The following is a 24,396-nucleotide window of genomic DNA, read 5'->3' as shown; positions in this document are numbered from 1 at the left end:
GGGACAAATAATGTGAATTGGATCTCAAGAGCAGTTAGCTGTATGAAAAAAACCCTATTCCTATAGAAATGTTACTTCTAGGTATGTGTTTTGTGCTGCAAGAGAGAGGTATTCAATGGCCCTAACAATTTACCTTCAAGTAGTAGTATAATGCAAAGCATGGGGAGATAGTCTCATAAAGTTAAAGTTACAGAATGAAAATTGCTAAAAAAGTAGAAGCATGTTATTGCAAGAAATGTGGGCTGGTGGAAGGAGCCTGTTGTAACAAGCAGTTTTGGTTGGTGAGGGACTTGAGGACTGACCCCTGTCAATTAGCTCACATTGAGGTGTACTGAATGCAAATTCAGGAAGCAGGATAGGACTGTTGGTAGTATTGCTGGTTTTAGTAGACAGCTGCAGAGTGGACTGCAGGGTCTGTGTGTCTGTGTAGCCTCCCACTCCTGGTACTGCATGCCAGGTTATTCAGAAGGAACAATTTGCAGCAGTTGTTTTGTGCAATCAACCTGTGCTTATGCTTGACTTGCAGTCAAGATATAGACTTACTTAATTTCATGCCTTGTCCTTCCTTGCAGTGGAGCTTCTGTCACTGAGTGAAGGTGAGATTGCAGAATCTTTTGCGAACAATTGGTTGCTTTAAGAGGAGGGGATGGAACTGTAACAAAGCAGCATAGGGAGAGTTTCTCTGGGAAGAAATTTCTTTCCTTCAACAGGCACTTTGTACATATTAGAGGAACAGTACTTCTGTGTCTGTCAGATTTCCAATTAAAGTTCAATTCTATTAAATTTGTTAAACTTGTGCTTTTAAGTAGTCTTGCACAATATTTTGGGGAGCTGTTTACATGTGTAAACAGTGTAAGCAGACTATGTTTATAAAATCAGATGACAAAAACAAACAAGTTATCACATAGTTGCAGCCTCAGCATAGCAGTTGTATGATGGGTGTTTTAATATGAATTTAAAAATTAGCCTATTAAAGCACTTCCTTAATTCCTTCTTTATCTTAAAATCAACTAATTTTCTGATTTTTTTACACTATATGTCTAATGAGTATGTAATTGGATGTCAGAAACAAGCAACAACCAACAGTGAGCTTGGTGTACTGTGTTTTTCTGATTTAATAAAGCTTCACAATGTTGTAATGCTACTGTTATGCAACATAAAACATGTATATCACTTTTTTTAGAGTCAAACCAACTAATTTCTTAAGTTGTAAAGCTGTTTTGCTTGTTAAGGTCACTTTTCTTTCTACTTAGTCATGAAGTAAAGTAGTCATTTTCACAAGATGAACAAAATAACATACGGAAGTTTTAGCATACTACTTTGATAAAAATAATAGAAGGCCCTGTAAAAGCACCCATGAAAATGGTAAAGTGTTCCCATCTTAAATTTATTGATATTGCTGTGTCTTATGTTCACATTCAACAGCACTTTTCATTGTATTTTTGAAACCTCATCTATTTCTTTTCCTTATTGTAACGAAATCTCAAAAAAGAGATTTCATAGAGTACCAGTAGCTGCTGAGTCTTGTGCTCTCTTAGGTAGTTCTTTGCTATACAATTAGTAGATTGCTGTGAAGTCTTACAGAACATGTAAAGAGTAGCCAAATTCTTGATTAATCTGATGGCAGAAAATAATTACATAGTTTTACGGGAATTAAAAATGGTGTTATCTCAGATTATCTCATAACAATAACTAGTTGCCTGTGTGTACTATAATAAAAGAATTCTAGGATGGTTCTCTAGAAATTAAATTCAGAAAGAAAACTTCTCATCACAGTGGTCATCTGTATTGTTGCAGCAACTTGAAAAGTAGGATTTTCCTATTTGTGCTCACATCCATTCTAGTTTTATATTAAACCTGATTTAACAAAGTAATTACCTTTAATTTAGGGCTCATAAATACAGTGTTCTGTAACAACAATCTGTTATGTCCTTTAAAATTGCTTGCCAAACTGATGCTGGTGAAAAGTTTCAGTAACTTTACAAAATGCATTAATTGAATTGCACTTAATTTTGTTCCCAACTTCATTAATTTATCTGCCCTGAGCTACATAGTGATTTATCTCTATGCTCCTAGTTCACCCATATAATTTAGAACTTTATTGCCCCTTGCAGCCTGGAACTGCTTGTAGTTGATCATGTTAGTGCTTATTCTTCTTTCAGTTTGTTGATATATAGTATAAAGTGAATGTGTGTCCTGCTGCTGCTTCATGTGATGTGACATTAGTTCTATCTGTCTTTTCAAGTCATGATCACTGTATTTCAGCCATAATGGCCAACTGCTCTGGAGATGTTTGCATGTTTGCAGTTAACTGACAGAAACTTGTATGGATTAGAGGTTATGGGCTTGCCTTTTACAGGAATTTGATATAATAGAATCTAAGGTATAGCTGAACTGAAATGATATTCCCGGTGCAACCACTGGAGTAAAGACTCATAATTAAAACAGTAAGAGCTACAATTTTTTAAAAAACATTCAGAATAGGGTTTAAAAGCTTTTCCCTTGGTTTTACTTGGAAAGTTTGTTAGAGACTGTTTGAATGGCATTACAGTTTATGATGCACAGACATCGAATGTTTTGGGAGAACTGTGAAAAACTATAATGCCACTTGACATCTTCTGCTGGTATAGTTATTCTCCATTACTTACCATCGTTTCCATCATTGGCTTCACTTGTAGGTCTTTCTTAGCAGTTTTATTAATCTTCCTTTTGCCTTAGTGTTTATAATCTTATGTTCACTTGCTTTTCTTTACCTTCTAACACCAACCTCATCTATTTATGCTTCTCTGACTTTCGATGTGAAATAACAGACAAGATGTACTTTCCTGTTCTTTTCTACCGAAGGTTCTGAAAAGGATCTTCCCCTCTTTTTACAAGAGTGGATTGGACTTTATTTCCTGTTTCTGCATGCATTCAGAGTAACGCTTTGTTCCATTGAGAAGATTAAAGGCAGGGTTTGATTTAAAAAAAAAATAAATTAATGAAGTGCCTAACAGAGCTATTATTCATTTTGAAAACCAGTTGCTGTGGTTGCCATAGTAATAACAAGCCCTCTATTAAAGCTATTTTCTATATGTGCTGCCTGTATTATAACATGCTGTTGGGGGAGCTGCAGTTCTGTGCATCTGTGCTCTTGAAAGAATTTTCCAGCTTTGTATAGTTAAAATACCCAGGGAATTTATGTTATAGGAACATAAAACATGTAAATCTAGTTTATCACATCTGTCGTGGAGTTGTTCATGCAGGCCATCGCTTCATGTAGCCATTTACAGTGATCTCAATGAAATAACAGCTGTATCAGAAATGAATAATACATACAGAGAAATTTTGAACTCCTCTAATATTTCTTGACATATTTTTTATTTATTTGTAATGGGTAGAATTATAAGCTTATAGTTCCAAGAAAAATACTTGTAGACTTGGTTGTTTGCCCTAATGTATTTTAGGCGTAGTGGTTAATAGCTCTAGTAATTGCTCGTGGGGTTAAAAGGCTGGCAAATTAATGTTTTCTTTGTAAAATGCCCCATGAAATATTTATGAAATATGAGGAATCTTTAAATCTACTGCAGTAAAAGGATACTGCCCTAAGATTTCTGTTAGAATAATTTCTTTAAACTTTTTTTTCTTCAGAGAGGAAATGTATATCTAAATGTATTGTAGTAAACTAGATAAAAGAAATTTTTCCAAAATTAAATTAATTGTATCAATTTGAAGCAATTTCCTACCACATTATACCTTCATAATAAGATATCGTAACCAAACAATGTTTCTGTGAAAAGTAACTGCTGTCTCCTTAGCAGAAGTGATAGTTGGCTAGTGGGAGCAAATTAAGTTACTTTTTGTTTAAAATCTAGGGGGATTTGTACAGATTTTCATACTCATTGGTCACAGAATTATATCAAATAATAAGACAACTGAAAGACAGAGTAACAATTGAGGTTCAAACTGTTTCTTCAGAAAGTATCCTTTCAGTCTGGGACAGAGTTCAAAGTCAGGATTTTACAAATACTGTTTTTGGATCTGCCTAATTTCAACTTGTTCTGTGCTCACATTTTTAACAAGTGGTCATGCCTGTAATTAGAATGTTTTACAACTGCCCATTTTCAAAATAATTTTTCTGGAATTTTAAGAAAATATTAGTTGTAGTGAAGTGAAGATATTTTTTCAGTGCTATTTTGATTGAAAGTGTGTGTATGATTTGTAGGTGTTATTAAAACTTTCTTGTAGAAATCCTGTGCTTGGGAGCATGTTCTCCAGCTCATAACTAGGATGTCTAATTCCTTGGGAAATCTACAAGGGAAGGAATTACTCTAATAACAATAAATTGAAATTATGCTTTGACTAGGGAGAATGTAATACTTCAGCCACTGACAAATAGTTTAATGATTAATTAGGTAATCAATAGAGGTCAAGTTTCAAGTATAAGTACAAGCACATTTCCTTGCTATTCTTAATGTCTTGGTTGAGGATGAATTTTTTCTGACACCTCAGTTTAAAGTGTTGCAAACTACGAGGTAGACATACATAGTCAAGTGTGTTTTTACAAGACAGCAGTTTCCAAGTGTGAAACTTTCTCATCTGTACTTCCATGGTACTGCACTCTGTGCGATAGAAGTTAATAAACTTACTGTGTGGTTGGAGTCTATTTGTATCCTACAGAGCAGAAATGTGGTACCTTTAGATTTGTTCCTTATTTTCCTCTAATTTCGTTCTTTCCTATTTGCCTTTATTAAAAACAAAATCGAACAGTCTAATAGCCAAGGTCTAATTTGGGGAAAAAAAGATGTGTCCATGACATTGTGAGTATAGATGCTGTGAGTATTAAAAAAACTGCAAACAACAAAACAAACAAATAAATAGCTCCAAACAAAACTCTCAAAGAAACAAGTTATTTTTGGCATCTCTTTCCATTAGCTGCCATTCATCCTTTAATTTTGTGAATCCATGGGAATAACGACACATATTAAGGGGAGGAAGGCAAAAAATTTTCAGATGAGGAAGGAAATGAAAGTGTGCTGGTGGGACAGGTTAAAGAGAACAGATTCCTCATGTAGAAAACTGACAGAAATTAGAAAAGTAGTGCTTTGTTTTCCAGTCTGCTTCTCTCTCTCTACCTCCTCTTTGTGAAGATCTGACATCTGTGGATGTGAGAACTCTTCAGTCTCTTTGAAGCTCTGAGATGGGTTCCAGGTTTTGAACTTCTCTGACAGTAGGAGCCACATGGGGCTGGTGGCAGCTCTTAAGGCCTGACACTCAGGCAGAAACTTTCTTGGTTGCCAGGAAGGATTGAGCACTGGATGTTGTGTGAGCTTACATCTTGTCCTGATTCTTATCATGTTAAGGCTGTTTTATAACAGAATATTGTACCTGTTTTCTAACAATCTTGTATTGAGTGTCTCATTTGCTTCTGTTTCTTGGACAGAAGGCTTTTAGAGGTGTATTCAAATAGTTTTTTCTTTATGTGACATCTTTGTGGACTTACCTGCTCTTAAGCTCCTGATTTCTGCCAGGCATTTCATATGTTTTTGTAGCTCTTGTGCTCTAAACAAATTAATTTCTAACTCTTTGTTCCCTTGAGCATGCTGTATGCTATATATTGGCTCAATGTGAAACTTAAAAAAAAAAGTTTCTATCATGTGTTATGTGGAGAAAATTCAGCCTCAAATGGATTTTCTATTGCAAGGTACTGTAAAATGTGCATGTACTTAGCACTTCTTGGTGGGAAAGTTAAATATTCAGTAGGAAACATGGGAGGAAAAAGGAAAAATGAGGTGTTTAAAAGAAAAGCTAAAGAAAATTGTATAAAAAAATTGTGATATTGTCGCAGCTTACACGCTAGAACTTAGACAAACAGTGGAAGCGGGGACAGGTATCCTGGGAAGAGTATAGGAATACTGCCTTGTTGTGTAAGGTGGAGGTCTGGAAGGCCAAAGCATGGCTGGAGCTGGACTTGGCAAGAAATGCAAAGAAGGGCTTCTACAGGTATGTCACTCAGAAAAGAAAAGTCAAAGAAAGCGAACCCCCCCTTATGAACAAGACTGGCAAACCGGTCTTGCCAGATGAGGAGGAGACTGAGGTACTCAACAGAATTTCTGGCTCGGTCTTCACTGGCAACCTCTCTTCCCACACTTCCTGAGTGGATGGACTGCAAGACAGGGACTGGAGGAGCAAAGTGCCTCATACTGTTAGAAAATCATAGAATCATATAAGTTGAAAAAGATCTTTAAGATCATTGAGTTCAACTACACCATTAAACTGTGTCCCCAAGCGTGACATCTGCATTTCTTTTAAATACGTCCAAGGATGATGATTCAACCGCTTCCCTGGACAGCATGTCCCAGTGCTTGACAACCCTTTTGGTGAAGAAAATTCTCCTCATATCCAATCTAAACTTTCCATGGTACAACTCGAGGCCTTTTCCTCTTGCCCTATTACCTGGGAGAAGAGACTGATGCCCACCTGGCTACAACCTCCTGTCAGGTAGTTATAGAGAGCGATAAGGTCCCCGCCTCCCCCCCCAACTCTCCTTTTCTCCAGACTCAACACCCCCAGCTCCCTCAGCTGCTCCTCATAAGACTTGTGCTCCAGACCCTTAACCAGCTCTATTGCCTTCTCTGGACCTGCTCCAACACGTCAACGACTTTGTTGTTGTGAGGGACCCAGAACTAAACATGGGATTTCAGGTGCAGCCTCACCAGTGCTGAGTACAGAGGGACAATCGCTTCCCTGGTGCTGCTGGCCACACTATTGCTGATACAAGCGAGGATGCCACTGACCTTCTTGGCTGCCTGGGCACACTGCTGGCTCATGTTCAGCTGGCTGTCAGCCAGGCAGCTTTCCAGCCATTTTTCCTCAAGCCCGTGCTATTGCCTAGGCTTGTGTTCTGTCCACCTGGGGAACCTGAACATACATAAGTCTATGGGACCTGATGAGGTATATTCTAGTCCTGAGGGAATTGGCTGATGTCATAGCCAAACCACTCTCCAATGATATTTGAAAAGTCATGGCAGACCCTGGTAACTGGAAAAAGGGAAACATTGCACCAATTTTTAAAAAGAGTAGAAAGGAGGACCCTGGGAACTACCAGTCTGTCAGCCTCACCTCTGTGCCTGGGCAGATCATGGAACAGACCCTCCTAGAAGCTCTGTGAAGGCACATGCAGGACAGTGAGGTGATTTGGGACAGCTAGCATGGGTGCACCCAGGGCAAGCCCTTCCTGAGCAATCTTATGGCTTTCTGCAATGGAGTGATTACATCAGTAGACAACAGAAGGCTGCAGATGTCATGTATTTGAACTTTTCTAAAGCCTTTGACATGGTGCCCCACAAAATCCTTGTATAAATTGGAGAGAGGTGGACTCCTGGTTGAATGATCACACTCAGAAAGTAGTGGCCAATGGCTCAATGTCCAGATAGAGATCAGTGATGAGTGGTGTCCCTCAGGTCTGCACTGAGACCGGTGCTATTCAATGTCTTCATCAGTGACATATTCCATGGGATCAGGTGCACCCTCAGCAGGTTTGCAGATGACACCGAGCTGAGTGGTGTGGTTGACACTCCTAAGGGATGGGATGCCATACAGAGGGACTTGTCCAAGTTGGAGGAGTGGGATCATGGGAATGTTATCAGGTTCAACAAAGGCAAGTGAACGGTCCTACACCTTGGTTGGCGCAACCCTCAATATCAGTACAGACTGGGGATGAAGGGATTTGGGCAGTAAACCAGGAGAGGGACAGGGAGCAGGTACTGGTGGATGAGAGGCTGACCAGATAAGAAAGCCAAATGTGCCCTGGGCTGCATCAAAGGCAGCATGGCCAGCAGGTTGAGGGAGCTTATTCTCCCCTTTTCCCCCCTCTATTCCACTTTGGTGAGACCCCACCTGAAGTACTGCATCCAGCTCTGGAGTCCTCAGAAAAAAAGAGACGTGGACCTGTTGGAGTGAGTCCAGAGGGCCATGAAGATGATCATTGAGCTAGACCACCTCTCTTACGAAGACAGACTGAGAGATCCTGAATTGTTCAGCCTGGAGAAGAGAAGGCACTGGTGAGATGTTGTGGCCTTTCAAGGGAGCATATAATAAAGATGGGGACAGAATTTTTTTCAGTCTGTTTTGATATGACAAGGGGTGATGATTTAAACTGAAAGAGGGTAGATTCAGACTAGATATAAGAAAGAAATTTTTTACAGTGAGGGTGGTGGAACAGGTTGCCCAGAGAAGTTGTGGATGTCCCATCCCTGGAAGCATTCAAGGTCAGGAGCTCTGGGCAACCTGATCTAGTTGAATATGTCCCTGCTAATTGCAGGGTTGCTGAGCTAGATGGCCTTTAAAGGTCCCTTCCAACCTAAGCTATTCTATGAATTTAGTATTTTAATTATGAGATAAAAATGTCAGAATGATTTAATCCCAGCTCTTTTTTTGTTTAACACTATGTCTTATATGTAACCTGAGAACTGGAACGCAAGTATTTCAATTTTGGGTTATCATTTGATTTTTATGAAGTCACCTGGTAGGTCACTTCTAAGAATAAAGCCCACTTTAAAAACAGTAATAGATACACTTTCTATAAAAGTTAGCTCTGTATGTCAAATAAAATGTACGTGTGATTAATGTATTTTAACAGCATTATTAGAATTTAGCTTCACTGACAGTCTTTTGGGTATATCTAAAGTGGTACTCTGTGTATATGCTTTAGTATTTTCTTCTCTCTCTTATCACCAGAATAATTTTTATTTTTTACTATAGCAATGTTAGACTAAGTCTTCTAGGCATGACTTTTGCCCTGCTTTTGTAATTGTTGTTGGAAAGGACAGGGTTCCTTGTTTTCTTTCCTCTTTTTTTGGTGATGAACCATCAGAGGAAAGCATAACATGAAGTGATGCTTTAACAACAGTGACATGCAAGGGTCAGACTGTGCTTTTGAGGTTTGCTACTGCACCTGATAAGAATTCTTGCATAACCTCTTTCAATTTTATTGTGTGCTTTTTGTCACTGGCAAAATGCTAGTTGAGCTCACTGTAGTGAAAAGTTAGAACCAGAATTTTGTGTGATTTTTTGGAATAGTCTGAGATACTGGAAGGATCACTGAGGTCTGTGATTTAGGGCATCAGTCAGTGTGAAGAAGTAGAATTATCACATACCCAGGGCTAATGGTTTGTGATAAAATTTACTTAACTCTAGATTCTTAATTCTCAAATGTGCAGTCATATGTCCGTCTGACAGTTTCTGTCCTGAAAGCAATTACTGTACCACTTAACTAAAGCAAAACCAGAAACAAAAGCCTTGAGAAAGTTCAGACCTGGAAAGTTCATCCTGGATGACATGACCAACAGAGCAGAGGAGGTTATCAAATACAATAGGAGGTTATTAAATACAGTCCAAAGCTAAAGTTCTATGTGAAATAAGGAGAGTAGAGCAGAATATAAACCCTGTCAGGCCAAATGCGTGGAAGCATTTCTAAAAGAGAGTTTGAGAAACAACTTTGAAAACATATAAAACTAAGCTTTAAATGCTTTTTCTCCAATATAGAAGGAAATCTCAGCAGCACCACAGGATAGAAAGCTTTACTGGAATAAGCTGTATTCCAATTTTCTGTGTACTTCTTGTGTTTGGCCTTAAATGAGTTACTTAGGAGTAAGTAGAATTTTTGTACTAGCTGATTTGTTACTGATTTAATCACATGCTCCACATTTCTGATTGTGACAGTAGATTTGCATGTTTTCTTGTTTCATGCTTTTTTTTCCCCCCTTCTCTTTACGTGGCCTGCTTTTAAAGCTTGGTACCCATGTTTGTGCATAGATTGCTATTTCGTTAAGGGAGGAGAAAAAAAACCTCAGAAAGGTTAAAAATTAGAGTGAGTTTGCTGGGGTGTAGAGTAGAGAATGAACAATTGATGTTAATAGAAAAGAATAAAAGTAGTTTTTGAGTTGCAACTTATTTTCTATTTTCTGCATATACTAATTACATAGTTTGTAAATGGTATGGTTGTGTGTAACAGTAGCCAAAACTTGAAACTTTACCCAAATGATTGTGTAAGAAAGTAATAAACTAACCCACAAGATCGGTTTCCTTTCAGCCAGACTACCAGTGACACAAATAGATCAGATCCAGTAAAGCACACTTGTTCATAAATACTGCACAAGGAGGAGTGGAGCAGGATGATACACAGTTGGAGATCACTTGCTCTCGAAGACTTGGGGCCTTCATTGTTATTAAACCAACTGGAGCTAACTATCATGTTCTGGGATGGAGTAGAAATACATAAATAATTTGTAGATGTGTTTACTTACAGCAGACATTCTCTCTTTTTTTGCTGTTTTTGTTCATAAACTATACAAAATACCATTTTTCTACTTTTGTTTATATTATATGTTTACTTTGCCTTTACTACTTCTGTTCGATTCCTGCCTTTTTGGCTCTTAGAAGAATATAACCAGTGATACTGTTACTTATGATTTAGTGCTTGGTATCATGGGGATTTGCTTGACATCAAATCATGGCTGGAATTGAAGCTTGTTGCAGATATGGTGGGACTGCAAGCAAATACCAAAGCTGCTCGGAGGCCGAGCAAACTCCCTGGGGTGTGCAGAACTACTAGAGATGATGTGAGAAATTGCTGTACATAACAAACCACAGTGTGGAGAAGCTGTCAGAAGTTGTAGATAGCACCTTATGGGATTCCACGAGTAGTAAAGGGGGAATTGTGTGAGAAATGCCCGAACAGTGCCATTGTGTGGAGAGTGGCCACGGGGGCCACTTTGGAAAGTGCAGTGTTACAAGACCAGCGGTGCGAAGGTAATCATTTCAGAAATAGCAAAGTTGGGTATAGCTGTAGCAAAGCTGGGACCATCAAGGCAAGAAGTAATTGGAGTGGTTTGTTAAATTGGGACAGAGAAAAGGAAGTAGAAGCGTAGTGGAAAAAGATCAAATAATGGGAAAAAAGGTAAAATTATGTGACCGGGTGCTGTCAGGGGGTCCCTGTTGGGCCTCTTGTGCTTGATCATCACAGCTGGAGTCTTTTTCCCATTGAATCCTTGTATTTGCAGTGACAACATACTCATGATGAAGTATATTTGTTGTGCCAGCCTGTGACTTACTGTTCAGTTTGTCTCTTAATCTGTGTTTATAGTCTGCACAAGTTCTGCTTTCATTGTTTCTTTGAGACTTTGGTTCACAATGAACTCTAGTAGTGTCATATTTTTCTAATATTACTGATCCTTTGGTCATCCTGTATTCTTCCAGTGTCTCTCAACTCCTTGAGATGAAGAATAAGTGAGAAATTTATTGTGATACCACCACATTTCTTGGGGTTATGTGTATGAGCATGCTTTCATGCTTCCTTCATCCATGCATAGTGTACAGAAGTACTGTGAACCTTTTAATATTTTTGAAAGCATATGCTGCTGCTCCTTATATTTCATGTATACTCTAATGTATTACAACTGCTTTACGTGTGTTTACCCTTCATATGTATCTCAAAAAACAGTGGGACAATAATACATTTATATAGTAAGTTGCCAAGGGAGACAATGTAAGGCATGTACACTAAAAATTAATGCTGAGAAATACTCCAGAAAGTTACCTTATCACACTCAGTGCCAATTATCAGAGGTATCCCTATGGATAGCAGTTATCCAGTATTTTATTGTCATTAGGATTGCCCTATATTTCTGATTTCATTGGATTTTCTAAGAAGACATGATCATTGTTGTTACAACCTTTGTGCTAATTTGAATATATCTGTATATATTAATTAATAGATTCCTTGGTTCTCATGAAACATTTCTCTTTTGATAGATGAATTGCGAAAATTGAGTTGGTCTGGCATTCCCAAACAGGTTCGTCCAATTGCGTGGAAGCTTCTTTCAGTAAGTTGTATTTCTTTTTAATTCTTCCTTTGCATTTAGTAATAATAGCTTTTTTCAAGCATTGCAAATAATTTTGCTTGAGTTATAATCCATTAGTGATAGTTGAAAACATTGTGTCCTGTTGCTGAATTGTAATGGAAGTTATGTTCTTTTGTTCAGTTTCAGGCTTATCCTATCAAATTGAAAGGAGGGGAATGAGAAGTAGTAGTAAATCATGTCAGCTATATATCTTTATTTTTCAGCCTGGCTTTCTATGAAAGAAAGGCTTGTGTGATAACAGAGGCCTCTTTCAACCAGTTCTGATGGAGTGGTGGAGAGTTCAAAGACAAGAACGTTCTTACGGTTTTCTTGAGAATAGACACACAGTAGAGGAAACGAAGCCTATCAGTGTCCTACGAAAGGCTTCATTTGGACTTCACATTAAAGTAACTGCAAGAAAGGATTAACAATGTACTGAGGAAAAGCTCTGATAGGATCTGTAGGTTTTCTGGCTGATTTTTCTATAGTGGTTTAGGATGAACAAGTCGGAACTGCTGTGGTCAATTAAGTTGTGGCATTGGCTCTCTTGATGTCAGACCTGTGAGTCAGTTCAGAGAGACAACCTAATTAAAAAGCTAATCACTTTTTTGTAATGTGAATCTTTGACTGGCTGAGCTCTCTGAACTTTGCCCAATGGCCAGAGGATTTTGCAATGGCAGTAGCTTGAGAGTAGGTAGTAGTAGCTTGGTAGTAGCTTGAAATACTGTGGAGCAGCACACAGAGGTGCTTTGGTCGGGCATTGGAGAGAAGCTTGTGGGAATCTGTGATTAACTGGGTTTGGTGTTAGAGAACAGGATTTTTTTTAATCTCAGTGTTTGCTCTCTAATTAAAATGTTTCTCCTGCAAAAATACAGTGTTTTCCTCATGGAAGTATTTTTCATGTCTACCTTTTAAGCTATAGTACTTTTGATGGCAAACAGTTGTGCATTTTAGCTGTTGTTTGTTTGCCTGTGGTTGGGAGAAGGCTTGCAAAGATGTTTGTATTAAAAAGAAACAGAACTCTTGTTCTGTCTATTCTCCAGAGGTTATGAAAGACACTTTCTCAGCAAATCTTCATGCATTTAAGAACTGTTTAAAATTCTGAATTATACACACACCAGTTTAACACTATTGAATTTTTCAGAGAGTAGACTTAAACTGCTTTGCTTTTTATAGAATAATTCCGTAGGGAATGCAAAGTATTTACTTCAGATTGACACTGATTTCCAGTGACTGAAAGAGTCTCTCTTGCTGATGAGTTCTACTAAATTTGCAGCTTAGTTCCTTCTAGCGCTAAATGCAGATGCAGCTTAATGGTGGATATTCAAATATCCTACTGTAATTGAAATTAAACATGGAGCTTACAGTGTATTTTAGTTCTGTTTCCAAAGTTGTCTGTGAGATTTTGGTAATGAAAAGGGCATTTTTTTTTCTCTTGAATTTTAGGATGCCTGTTTTAAAATACTCAAATTAAAAAAAATATGGCTAGCTCAAACTTGACTTTGAAACACAGTAAGCTAAAGCATAAGAATAGTTTAAGTTCTGAATCAGAAGACTGACACTGAGATTTAGAGAGTAAGAATTATGCAAATTTTAAAAATATAACTTTTACATAAAGTAAACTAGCTCTTCTTGCTCTCTAGTAAGAATATGGGCTTTCCATGAGCTTCGATTGAATTCCTTAAGTTGACTTTATTTTAGTATTCCTCAGATTCCTGGTCTAGAGGAGTTCTTAAGTGTAGAGTTTGTTGTTCTGTTGCTTTAACCACTCCAGTTCAGGATCTATTTCAGTTCAATTCTTAACTTGATCTGTCTTGTCATACCTCTGAAAAAAAACTGTCTTCAGGTTACTTTTTTTGTACTTTACGAATTAAGTGGATTTTTTCTTTTTTAATAAGAGACCTACAAGACTTTGGTTAGTTGGTTGGTTTGTTTCTACTTCCAAATGGCAATACTTTGAAATTTCTCAGCTTTTCTAAGAAAGTCTTACCGTGATTTCTTATCTGTTAATTGGTCCTTGTGATATATTTTGGAAACCCAAAGATGAGTCATTTAGTAATCATTACTTTTCTATGCTGTAAGGCAGCATCTTTTTCATCTTCTTTCCCAAGTGGGGAAGAAAAAGTGCTTTCAGTTTTTGTGGTCATAAGCTTCACCATGCTTTTTTCTAATGGTAACCTAATACTGAGCTATTATTAATGTGTGTCCCAGGTAAGGAGTAGTGTGATAATCCCTGGAAGTGTTTAAGGCCTGGTTGGATGGAACTATGAGTGACCTTGTTTAGTGAAGGTGTCTCTGCTTGTGGCAGGGGGAGTTGGAACTAGATGATCTTTAAGGTCCCTTCCAGCCCAAGCCTTTCTGTGATTCCATACACTGCACTGGGAGCTCCTGGGGAAATAAGTGTTCTTAAAAATCAAAAGCGACATTTTGATTAAAGATCGGTTGCAATGCTAAAAAAAGGACAGAAAACTGAAGAAACCAAAGTATAGTTTAGAGCTAAGTTAAGGCTGGATATGTTTGTGTTGGAATTATTCAAAAGTCTTATTTAAAAAGCCCAAACTTAAGACTTTTTCAGGGAATTGGTAGTATCTGAGGCAGATGGTGTTTATCTTGTTTGTAGAATCAGCATGGAAATTGGAATTTTAAAAATGATTTAAGAAATTGATCTGCTGAGATATTTATTACATAGACAGCAGGTTAATAATGTTAACATGTTTGATGAATATATTTTTTAAAGGAAAACATGTGAAAATCAGTATAATAGGATCTGTTAATGTTATGCATATCTGCTGGTAACAGTATATATAAAAATTGCATGATTTATTTTTAAAATATAGCAAAAATGCTAGGTTCACTGTACCTAAACAGCAAGCAGAACTATCCAGGCTCAATTCTCTTTTGAATAACAAAACTAAAGATATGTTTGCAAAAGCCTTTGGAGGAAATTAATGAATAAATGGATTAAACTCTCCATGAGTTTATTCACTGATGATATATTGCAAGCCTTTCCAACTGTTAAAAATAAAACCTAATTTGTAAACTGAACAGCAAACACAACATGTCGAATTGAAAGGTTAGTTCAGTCTTTGAAACTGAATAATGGCAAAAAGACTGAGTGAGAAAGTATCAGGGTCCTTCAAACAATCACATCTGATCTCACAAATGAATTCTTTTCTAATGCAACCAACTAAGATATCCTACAGGGACCCCCCCCCAACTGTTGAGAATAAACAGGCGTCAGAATTCAATATCTAACTTAATACAAAAGATTGGGACAGGATATTAAGTGTCAGATAGAGTCTTGAGGCAAAAATGAAGGTGATGCGGTTTAAAGTACCTGGAACCAGACACAAGCCAGTATATCTTAAAAGATATGGTTTTGCAAAAGCAATTACCTCTTAAGTTATCTGGAAAATAATATGGTTTGCACTTACTCTGTTGTTATTATTAGCTCAGAAATTAAAGTATACAAGAATAACATTTTAACTGCCTTTAATATAAAATCATAGAATTTTTTAGGTTGGAAAGGACCTTTAAGGTCATTGATTCCAACCATGAACTCAGCACTGCCAAATCCAACATTAAACCATGTCCCTAAGGGCCAGATCTGCATGTCTTTTAAATACCTCCAGGGATGGTGACTCAACCACTTCCCTGGGCAGCCTTTTCCAGTGCAGGACCTGCCCTTCCTAAATCCATGCTGCCTGGGACTCATCCACTGGTTGTGCTGTACATGCTGTGTGATGACAGTCAACATGATCTGCTCTTCTGTTAGTTACCTGTGATGGCTGGGGCTCATTGTATGAGCGCAAATGTTGCTGCACTTCTAGGATAGGATTTTTTTGATGTTATGAAGGTTATTTTTGTTAATGAAACTTAAACCTGACATAAGTTTGATTTCTGTGTCTTACTAATTATTATTAGTATAGCGAAAGCTATTATTGTGGAAGGGGAACTTATGGATTGTTGGCAAGAAATATTTTAATTTGACTTGACTAGTAAATAATTAGATTTTTCTTATATTGTCTTGGATATCCAGATCTCTTTCAAAGCCATCCATCTTTAAAATGAATCTTATACAAAGTATTTATTTAGGATGGCCGTGTAAGTTAAATTTGAATTGGCTTTCTTTTTTGCAGTGTTGTGGGATGTTGGTGTTGACCATTTGAAAGCAAGTTGCTTACAGGAAAGTTTTAACTATTTGTGAATATTCAGGAAACTTTTTGGTAGCCATTTACATGAATAACAGTGTTTCTAATAAGTGTACTTTATATATAAGCTGAACATTCAATAACATTTACATTTTGTAAAATGCTGAAGTAGTATCCTAAGCTTGTTTTTTAAATCAAAAGTAGACTGAGATACTACAGATGATGATCAAACTGGACTAAAGAAGAAAATAAGAATGAATTTTTAAATTTTTTTTGGGGGGAGAAAGATTGGGATTTTCAAATATATATATGAATTACTTCAGTGAAGAACCATTCGGATCTGTTCTATACTTAATGCAACAATGTGTGATCTTGCAGATCTATTAACATAACTTCCTTTGTATGCCCATACCATGTGCAAAATAAGATAATATTTATAAATTGCTTTTGGGAAACAACTAAGGAAACACATCAAGTGTTCTTACAACTAAGAGCCCACTAACTGTTGATTATTTTCTGTGATGAAACTTTTAGTAACCTGCTGAGATGAAATGAGAGCTTGAAATTGTTTTTTTTTCTCACTGGAAACAGTGAGATAATGTAACTAGAATGTTTTTAAAGCTTTTGAATTAATACTTCATTGTGTTACAAGTTTAACCATGTTTTAAACTTATTTGCTAATGTATATAATTCCTATTTGAAGGCAACTGAGCTAATATGCATTTTGTTTAAAAATTTAATAAACCTGCCTCCGGTACTGGCCACATAGAAATTAAAGGACTCATATGGCATTATATTTACCTGAACTTATTTATTTGAACTTTTCTCTCTGGAAGTCAACATCATTTTAGTGATTCTATGTGGTATTTGTATCTGAACTTTTGTACCAGTTGGACTGATAAGAAAAATGGTTTATTGAAGGATTATTCAGATCTGTGTAGGACTACGTGGCACTACGTCAGTTAATTATGTCACATGTGATCAAATGCCAGCAGTGCTTTTTGTATGCAAGGCAAAGAGTAATATCCTCCTCATGTCACTGTTTTTTTTCAGGGCTATCTTCCTGCAAATGTGGACCGAAGAGAAAGCACTTTACAAAGAAAACGCAAAGAGTATTTTGCATTTGTTGAACAATACTATGATTCCAGAAATGATGAAAATCACCAAGATACCTACAGACAGGTAGAACACCCATTGAAGTGACTTTTACCTGCAGAACACTCCTAAAGAACCTAAAGAGATTGTTTTTGATGTTTGCTACTGCTCTTCTCTGTTTCTTTCTGGATAGACAGCTCTCTAATAATTTTTCTAAATCTCTGAAGCAAAAAGATGGAGTAGCTTGTTCTGAAATACGAAATAGTGGGTTTCTCTTTTTGTCAGCTTTAGTGATGCCATGTTTTTTTGTTTAAGATTAGTAGTGTTTTCAAATCTTTAGTCTCATGCTCAGACCTTCCTTCAAATGAGTGAGGATAGACAGGGAAAGTACAACAGTGACTGTTTTTTACTGGCTCCATACTTTTGCTTAGGAAGTTGGAACTGTGTATGATGTGCAATAAACATAGGGGTGTCAAACTGTTATGCCCACCCAGATAAGCAGATAAGTTATCTTCAAGTTTGGTATTGAAATGAATAATTTGTAACATTAAGTATAGACCAAACAATACTACTTTAACCTTCCCAAAGAGGAGGCTGAGATCTTTCTTTTAACTTCAAGCCTGATATTTAGTAGCAAGAAATATATAGCATCACTAACATAAGGTACTTGTGTATGGAGCCCAAAGTTATCACTTTAGGATTGTTGCATAAAACTCCTTTGTGAAGTTTGGAATAAAAATTTAGAAATCCTAGTATTTTTGTGCTCTCTTCTTGATTGTCAAATATATTAAAATAGGTGTTAAACTCTGTTTCTACCTTTGAACGCTTGGACTTGATGATCTTACAGGTCTTTCCAGCCTAGAAGATTCTATGATTCTGACAGTGGCAGTTGAACATGAGGTTATAGAAATAGTAGTATGTGCTTACTTGTAATTACCCTGAGGTAATTAGCATTGCCAATATGCCCCTAATTTGCAAAAAATTGTGATGTAAGGATCCTAAAATGTGAATACAAATGTATATGTTTTTTTCTTTTGCCTCTTTGATAGGTTAACAATGACTTAAAGCTTTGGATGTATGTTTCGAAATACAGTAAAAATTCCAAAAATAATGATACAACAGGATTATAACTAATACTGTAAAATAACAGAATTACTTTAAGTACTGTGTTGTTCAGAAAGTGTGCTGTTGGTTCCTTTTACAGTATTCCTCTTTGTCTAATTAGATCCATATAGATATCCCACGCATGAGTCCTGAAGTTTTAAGACTTCAGCCCAAAGTAACAGAGGTAAGAATGATATCTAAAGACTTTTTTTTTGGTTAGAGAACATTTTATTAATGAATCTGATATCACAGTTTGATTAATAATTAATTTGATGGTACTTGCTATTTTGACTTCAGAACTACCTGAAACAAATGAGGATATATAAGTCTAGGCTAAGAATAGCAGTGTAAATATGAGTAGTAAAAGCAAAGGCATCTCATTAATTTCCTGTATCTAATCTGTCAGTTTTTTCTTTGGTCTTGTGCCTTTGAGGTTTTTTTTTTCCTTTTTTTCCTTTTTATATATTTTGTTAATACTGTGTTTTTGAAGTAATGCAGGGCATAGTCCCATGGTTCCGTGCATTTGTCAAAATTATTCAAGGTCTGGAAGTTCTCATCATAGAGTGTTCCATTTGGGAAATTCTCTTTTTTGAATTTGTAGCATGAGTGCATTACCTGATTTTACTTCCTTCTAAGTTTTGTATGCTGAGTACACTATTTAAATTGTTTTCCTACTGTTGTAATTCTATGATTAATGTAAATATATAATAATATGATTAAATACATGCTTAATGATATGTTAGTCAAATTGGCCTATATTGTAGGGTAATTGAATCTCATGGGGACTTTTCATTTTAAAGTATATGGGTCATAAATGGTATAGATGATGTGGATCATCCTCTTTCAATCATTTCTTCTAATTCTTCAATTCATTCTCCTTTCTAATGGTTCTAGTTAGACCTTCAAATGTACTTCCATGTAGCTTCTGTTTGTACCATTATAGAGCCCAATAAAACATCTTCTGATAGATCATTCTGAGAAGTTAAATGCAGAACTAGCTTTCATTTGTTTTTCCATTATTGCAATTAGTTGTATAATGGAAATGCTCTTCCACACGTGTTGGAGAAATTGGTTTGAAGAAATAGCCTAGTGCGGTGTTTTGAGAGAAAATAGTATAAATATAGTGCTTTCCTACACATTGGTGTTTTACCTGAGCTTTTCTAGGAGTGAATCAAGGAGTAATGTAAGTAAAATCAAGGGATGAGAAGGAAACAATACCAGTAAGATAAACTTAAAGAAATAAATAAGATCAGTGTCAGTGTTTAGGTAGAAATGAGCCAATAAGTGAAATTGAAGGTGAATATTATTTCATTATAAGATGGTCACTGGAAGAAGAATGGTCCAGGTAAACATCTTCACAGAATGTGCTTAATATCCTTTCTTTTAACCAAAATATTTGGATGAGAAGTACCTTAATAAAAATGATACCAAGATATCAAATTCTCATTAGAGAATAGTTTGAGATAAAGTGTTATTTAGTAAAATGATGAGACTGTCAGATAGAAAGCTGTAGGATCTTGGACTGGTTTTGTCTTTTGCTCCTTTGATTATGCATGAGACAAGATATATTACTGCTCTTAAGAGATGGTTAATGTGTTTCTTTAGACTATATGTGAACTTGATAATAGTTTTTAGGAACACTACTTTGTATTTACAATGGATATCTACTTTTTCCATACTACAGTTAGAAATGTTAGAGTAAACTTGTATTGATAATTAAAGAAGATCTCATTAAGGTTTTCCAACATATGAAATGTGTATTTTTCTTAAATATTTAGTGTATTGTGGAAACATCCTATAATAAGACATTGAAAAGAATTAGTTATGGAAGAGCTTGAATCCCTTTTTGGTTGAATGATTAACTTAGAACTTAAAATTTATTTGAGAACTCAGAGAATATATTACTGTGAAAAACATAGCAGTGCAGTATTTTTTACAAGCAGTCACAGTTGAAGATTTTTTTTGTATAGCTGAATTATACTTAATCTGAAAATGCTGACAGAACTAGTAGACACTAGTAGAATAGATTAGTAGAATGAAACACTACTCGTTTTGCTTGGGAATAACTAAAAAAGGAAATACTGTGTCTGAGTAACTTCCTTCTAAGTAAAATCGAATATATCAATAGTTCCTCAATGCTAAATATTATTTAGTAAAGTTTGAGTATGCAAAGCAGTTTCAGTCAGTTTTGTGGGATCATTAAATGTGAAATTATTAAGGTCTTTTTTGCTTTGAATTGTCTTTTGGCAGGTAACAATGCTCAAGTAGCATATTCATTTAATATTATTTACTGAGATCTCATTTGCTGATTTTTTTTTTTCATAAAATTAGACTTTTTTTCATTTCTAGTTATTTGTTGAACTTGTCCAAAGGAATATTTTTCTAATACTTCATTGGATATGTGCATCTTAAACACTGCCTTAAAATAAATGTGTTTTAAATCCACACTTTCTAGAAATTGTGATTGTACTTGCAAGTGGCATTGAGTTCTCTTCCAACGCTAACAGTGTATGTATACAGCTCCTTAAATTAGTTTGTTGAATACAGCTCGATATCCCTACTTGCAGGTTGTATTTACCCTTCTCAGTTTGAAGGTTTAGTAAATTGAGCCACGTAACAGCCATAATTGATCCCTATAAAGTAGATTAAGGCATTGTACAACTGGAGTGCTGCTGCTTTCATGTTTAAAAAGAATGTTTAAAGAAACCACATCACAATCACTCTCCCCCCAATCCCTGTCCATACCCTATCCCATCCATCTTCCCTGCTCCAACACCTTTCTTCTTCCCTTGCAAGTAGTAAGGAAATGGATGCAAAAATGATAGAAGGCTTGGAGGAGTGAGATTGGACAGTTGATTAATAAAAAAGAAAGTGTAAACCAAAAGTCTATTTTAATAAGATTCTTATAGCTGGGAGTGAGTGGTCTTGAAGTACAGAAAACTGTGAAAAGGGTGGATGGCAGTAGGATAAGGGGAAATCTAGGAAGTATTTGAGTTATAAAGAAGTGATAGAGATCTGATTTAATTTTTACAGATCTATTAATATCCTGAATGTTACAGAGTTGCAGGTTCTTCATTTTGGAGCTCCACTGATCTGACTGAATGTGTGGGCTACTGTGAGGATGGGCTTGCATATGTCTTTGCTCTCTCTTTGATCCAAACCAAGCCCATCTTGCTCGGTGCCATTGTACAGAAGATGCTGAAAGGGTCATAGCATCCATCTTCTCCATTGTTTCTTTCCCTTGCTTTCTGGGTTTCTGGACACCTGCCACAGCACTGCTGAATCCCTTAGCCTCGCAGGGGATCCCACCCTATTCCCAGGGGCTTATCTAGATAGGGGCCTTGTGTTGTTCCCAGAACTGACTCCCTTCTAGGGAGAGGGAAGATGGTGCTGGTCTCAGGTGGGCAACAGTCATTTCCCCCTTTTTAAGGTGAGATGGCAAGGGCTATAAAGAAGAGAAGGAAATTAAATTATGGGTCAAAGACAGGTTTCAAAGGGTTACCCTGTGTGCAGAACTCACAAGAAATTCAAAACCTGCATTTAAGCTGATGGCTTCTTCTCTTTATGTATGTGAATATAATTCTTGCTGTAATTATGAATGAGCGTTAAATTCAAAAGAGAATAATAGATTGGTAATGACATTTCATGAGATGTAGTGGTTCATAGCAGAAAAATAATTCCAGTTTCTGTTGCTGATTTGGAAATCGAGAAGGGAAGCTTTTGGGAAAGTGACCTTTTTAATGAATCCTATTTGAGCACAGTGATGAGTGCTGTATAGAAACTTAAATCAGTCTGCTGTTCAAGTTTTCAGTGCTCATTTTTTTTCAATTCAGAACAGTAAATGAAACCTTATGAAAATGGGTAGGAAATTGAAAACACTTTTTCAGTGTGTATTTGTTGGATTTCTGATTAGGTGCATTTAGGGATATTAAAGCTGATGTGCCATCAGTGATGCTTCCTGCTCAATAATATTAACCACCACCCCCTCAGCAAACCCAAATAGGCCCCCACTTCCCTTAGTTTCCATACCTGGATTTTAAAAATGTTTTAAAATCCATAGGGCTCTCAATCTGCAGTGTAAACTGCATATATTGTCAGATTCTGAAGAAACAAAAGGTTGATGGTACAAATTTGTGGGTTGTTTGACTTTAGAAATGGCTTCATGAAAAAACACAATTTTTATAATTTTTACAGTGGGTATTTTAATAGTTCTTACGGAATTACTGTGGGGGTTTGTTTGTCTGTTTGTTTTTTTTGTTTTTTTTTTTTAACTGTGCATATTTTGCAACCCCATCACACCAGGAGTTTTTTATTTAGCCTAGTACATAATACCATTCTGCATTCAGTAATTGCTATTTAAATAGGTTTCTCTAGTCACCTGTATCTGCTGTTTGTTTTCCAAGAAAGTTATTTGTATTTGCAGTATGTTAAACATGTCCTTTTTCTGAAGTGAAACAGACTGATAACTGATAATACTGAGAACTGCTGTTACTGAAACTAGAAGTGGCAACTGCCAGAAGCAGTTGGGGTGGCTGTGAGCTAACTAACCTAGCTAGATTTGCAGTTTTCCAGTAATAGTAAAAATTAGGATATAACTGCAATTTCATAAGGGTATAATTAGGTAAAATGTAAAAGTAAGGTGTAAATTGCAGGGTGTAAAATCTTTATACAGTGAAACCCCACAGGCTATTGCCTGATGGGCAGAGACTGGTATTTTTTGGATTAGTATGCAGTGCATGTTAAAAAACATGAGGTGACAGGACTAGCACCAAGAATTTGTAGCTAAAGAAATAAGCATCTTGGCTAATGGGAACGAGAGGCTTCTATGGAGAATTTGCTAATGAGTATCTCCCTTTCTGACTAATTTCTGAAATCATGCTGAGCAAATACTGAGTCTTAATTGTAGTTGTAATGGATCAGACGTGAGCTGCGTTACAGCTTGTTTTTCAGTGCTCACCAAAACTTTTTGTACTTTTTGTTGTTGACTGTCTCCCTTCTTCCGTGAATTTTCAGCCAGGGAAACATAAAACCTGGAAGACAGTTGATTCTCAAAGGAAAACCTGTGGGGAAAGAGTAGGTGTTGATATCTGGGACTTGTTTTCAAAGCAAAAGGTACAAATATGTTTCAGTATCAGGTAAATTGTGTGGAAGCCTGTAATGGGACTTTCAAGCACCTTTCCTTACTTAAAAATAACTGCAAGAGGACTTTTAAACTAAACAATAAGATTTTATTTAAAATTGAATTAAAATAGTCAGCTTCTCAATCTAACAAAAACTTGAAGTGAGATTGAATATTAATAATACTGACTTCATAAATAAGCTTCCTCTCCCTATTGTGTCCTTTCAGAGAAGGTCTTTACAGGCTTTCTTGAAGCCTGAGCATTCATCGATTACTGGGGTTGCAGCAAACTACACAACCCTTGAGGTCCTTTGAAAAGGGCTCCTTTTTGTTAGTATTGAGGCCTGATCAGAAAAGTGATGTTGTTTGTGCTCTCGAGAATGAGCAAACATTCTTTTGTTTCAGAAAATTATGCATACTTGATTGAGTACCTGTAGTTAGGACAAGGCAGGTAGCAGCTTTCCCTCTGCTGCTTATTTGCAGCCTTTCAAAGGCAAGTAGCATGTTCAGAAGCAAATAATTGAGAGGAAATGCAGAATGTCACAGACCTAAATTGAGTCAGAGGAAAGTTCTGTGATTTTCCTACTCTCCAGTCTCCTCATGCTGAGATATGTTGTGGATTTATGAGCTTTTGCAGATCCTAAGCAAGCTGCAGTTTACAGAGCTCAGGAGGTGAGGTTCTGTGATATGGCAGGCAGTTGCCTTATTTCTACATTTTCTGATTGTTTCACATTTTTTATTAACCAGTATACACACTTCTTAAGTGTAAAACTCCACACTGCAGTATTAGGCAAGCTTAACTGTTATGGAATCTCTTTTTATGGGCATGTTATTAAAAAATCTAAAGAATGTCAAGTACTTCTTTCTGTTACGAATAAATAGAATACTGCATTAATAGAATACTTATTTCAAAAAGGTGAAAAATCATGGGAAGATCATGTAATATTTCTTTTTCTTGAGGAAAGAGGAATTTTATATTATTGGAAAAGCTCCAGTGAATAAGGGCTACTTTGCAGTAGGTACTGTAACTGAATTATATACTAGG

At 36.4% G+C, this 24,396-nt stretch overlaps 1 protein-coding gene across 2 annotated transcripts in view; it reads left to right on the top strand.

Moving 5' to 3' along the window:
* The window catches only part of TBC1D22A (TBC1 domain family member 22A), a 156,236-nt gene that overhangs the window by 8,896 nt on the left and 122,944 nt on the right, over positions 1–24,396 (top strand). For both annotated transcript variants that reach the window (XM_064656246.1, XM_064656248.1), the window contains exons 5-7: positions 11,794–11,864; positions 17,087–17,215; positions 18,354–18,416. In XM_064656246.1, coding sequence (XP_064512316.1) covers positions 11,794–11,864; positions 17,087–17,215; positions 18,354–18,416 — 263 coding nt within the window. The remainder of the gene's footprint in view (positions 1–11,793; positions 11,865–17,086; positions 17,216–18,353; positions 18,417–24,396) is intronic.

Source organism: Pseudopipra pipra, chromosome 5 (assembly GCF_036250125.1).
Source record: "Pseudopipra pipra isolate bDixPip1 chromosome 5, bDixPip1.hap1, whole genome shotgun sequence".
Lineage (NCBI taxonomy): Eukaryota > Metazoa > Chordata > Aves > Passeriformes > Pipridae > Pseudopipra > Pseudopipra pipra.
This window is presented reverse-complemented; position numbering and strand designations above follow the sequence as displayed.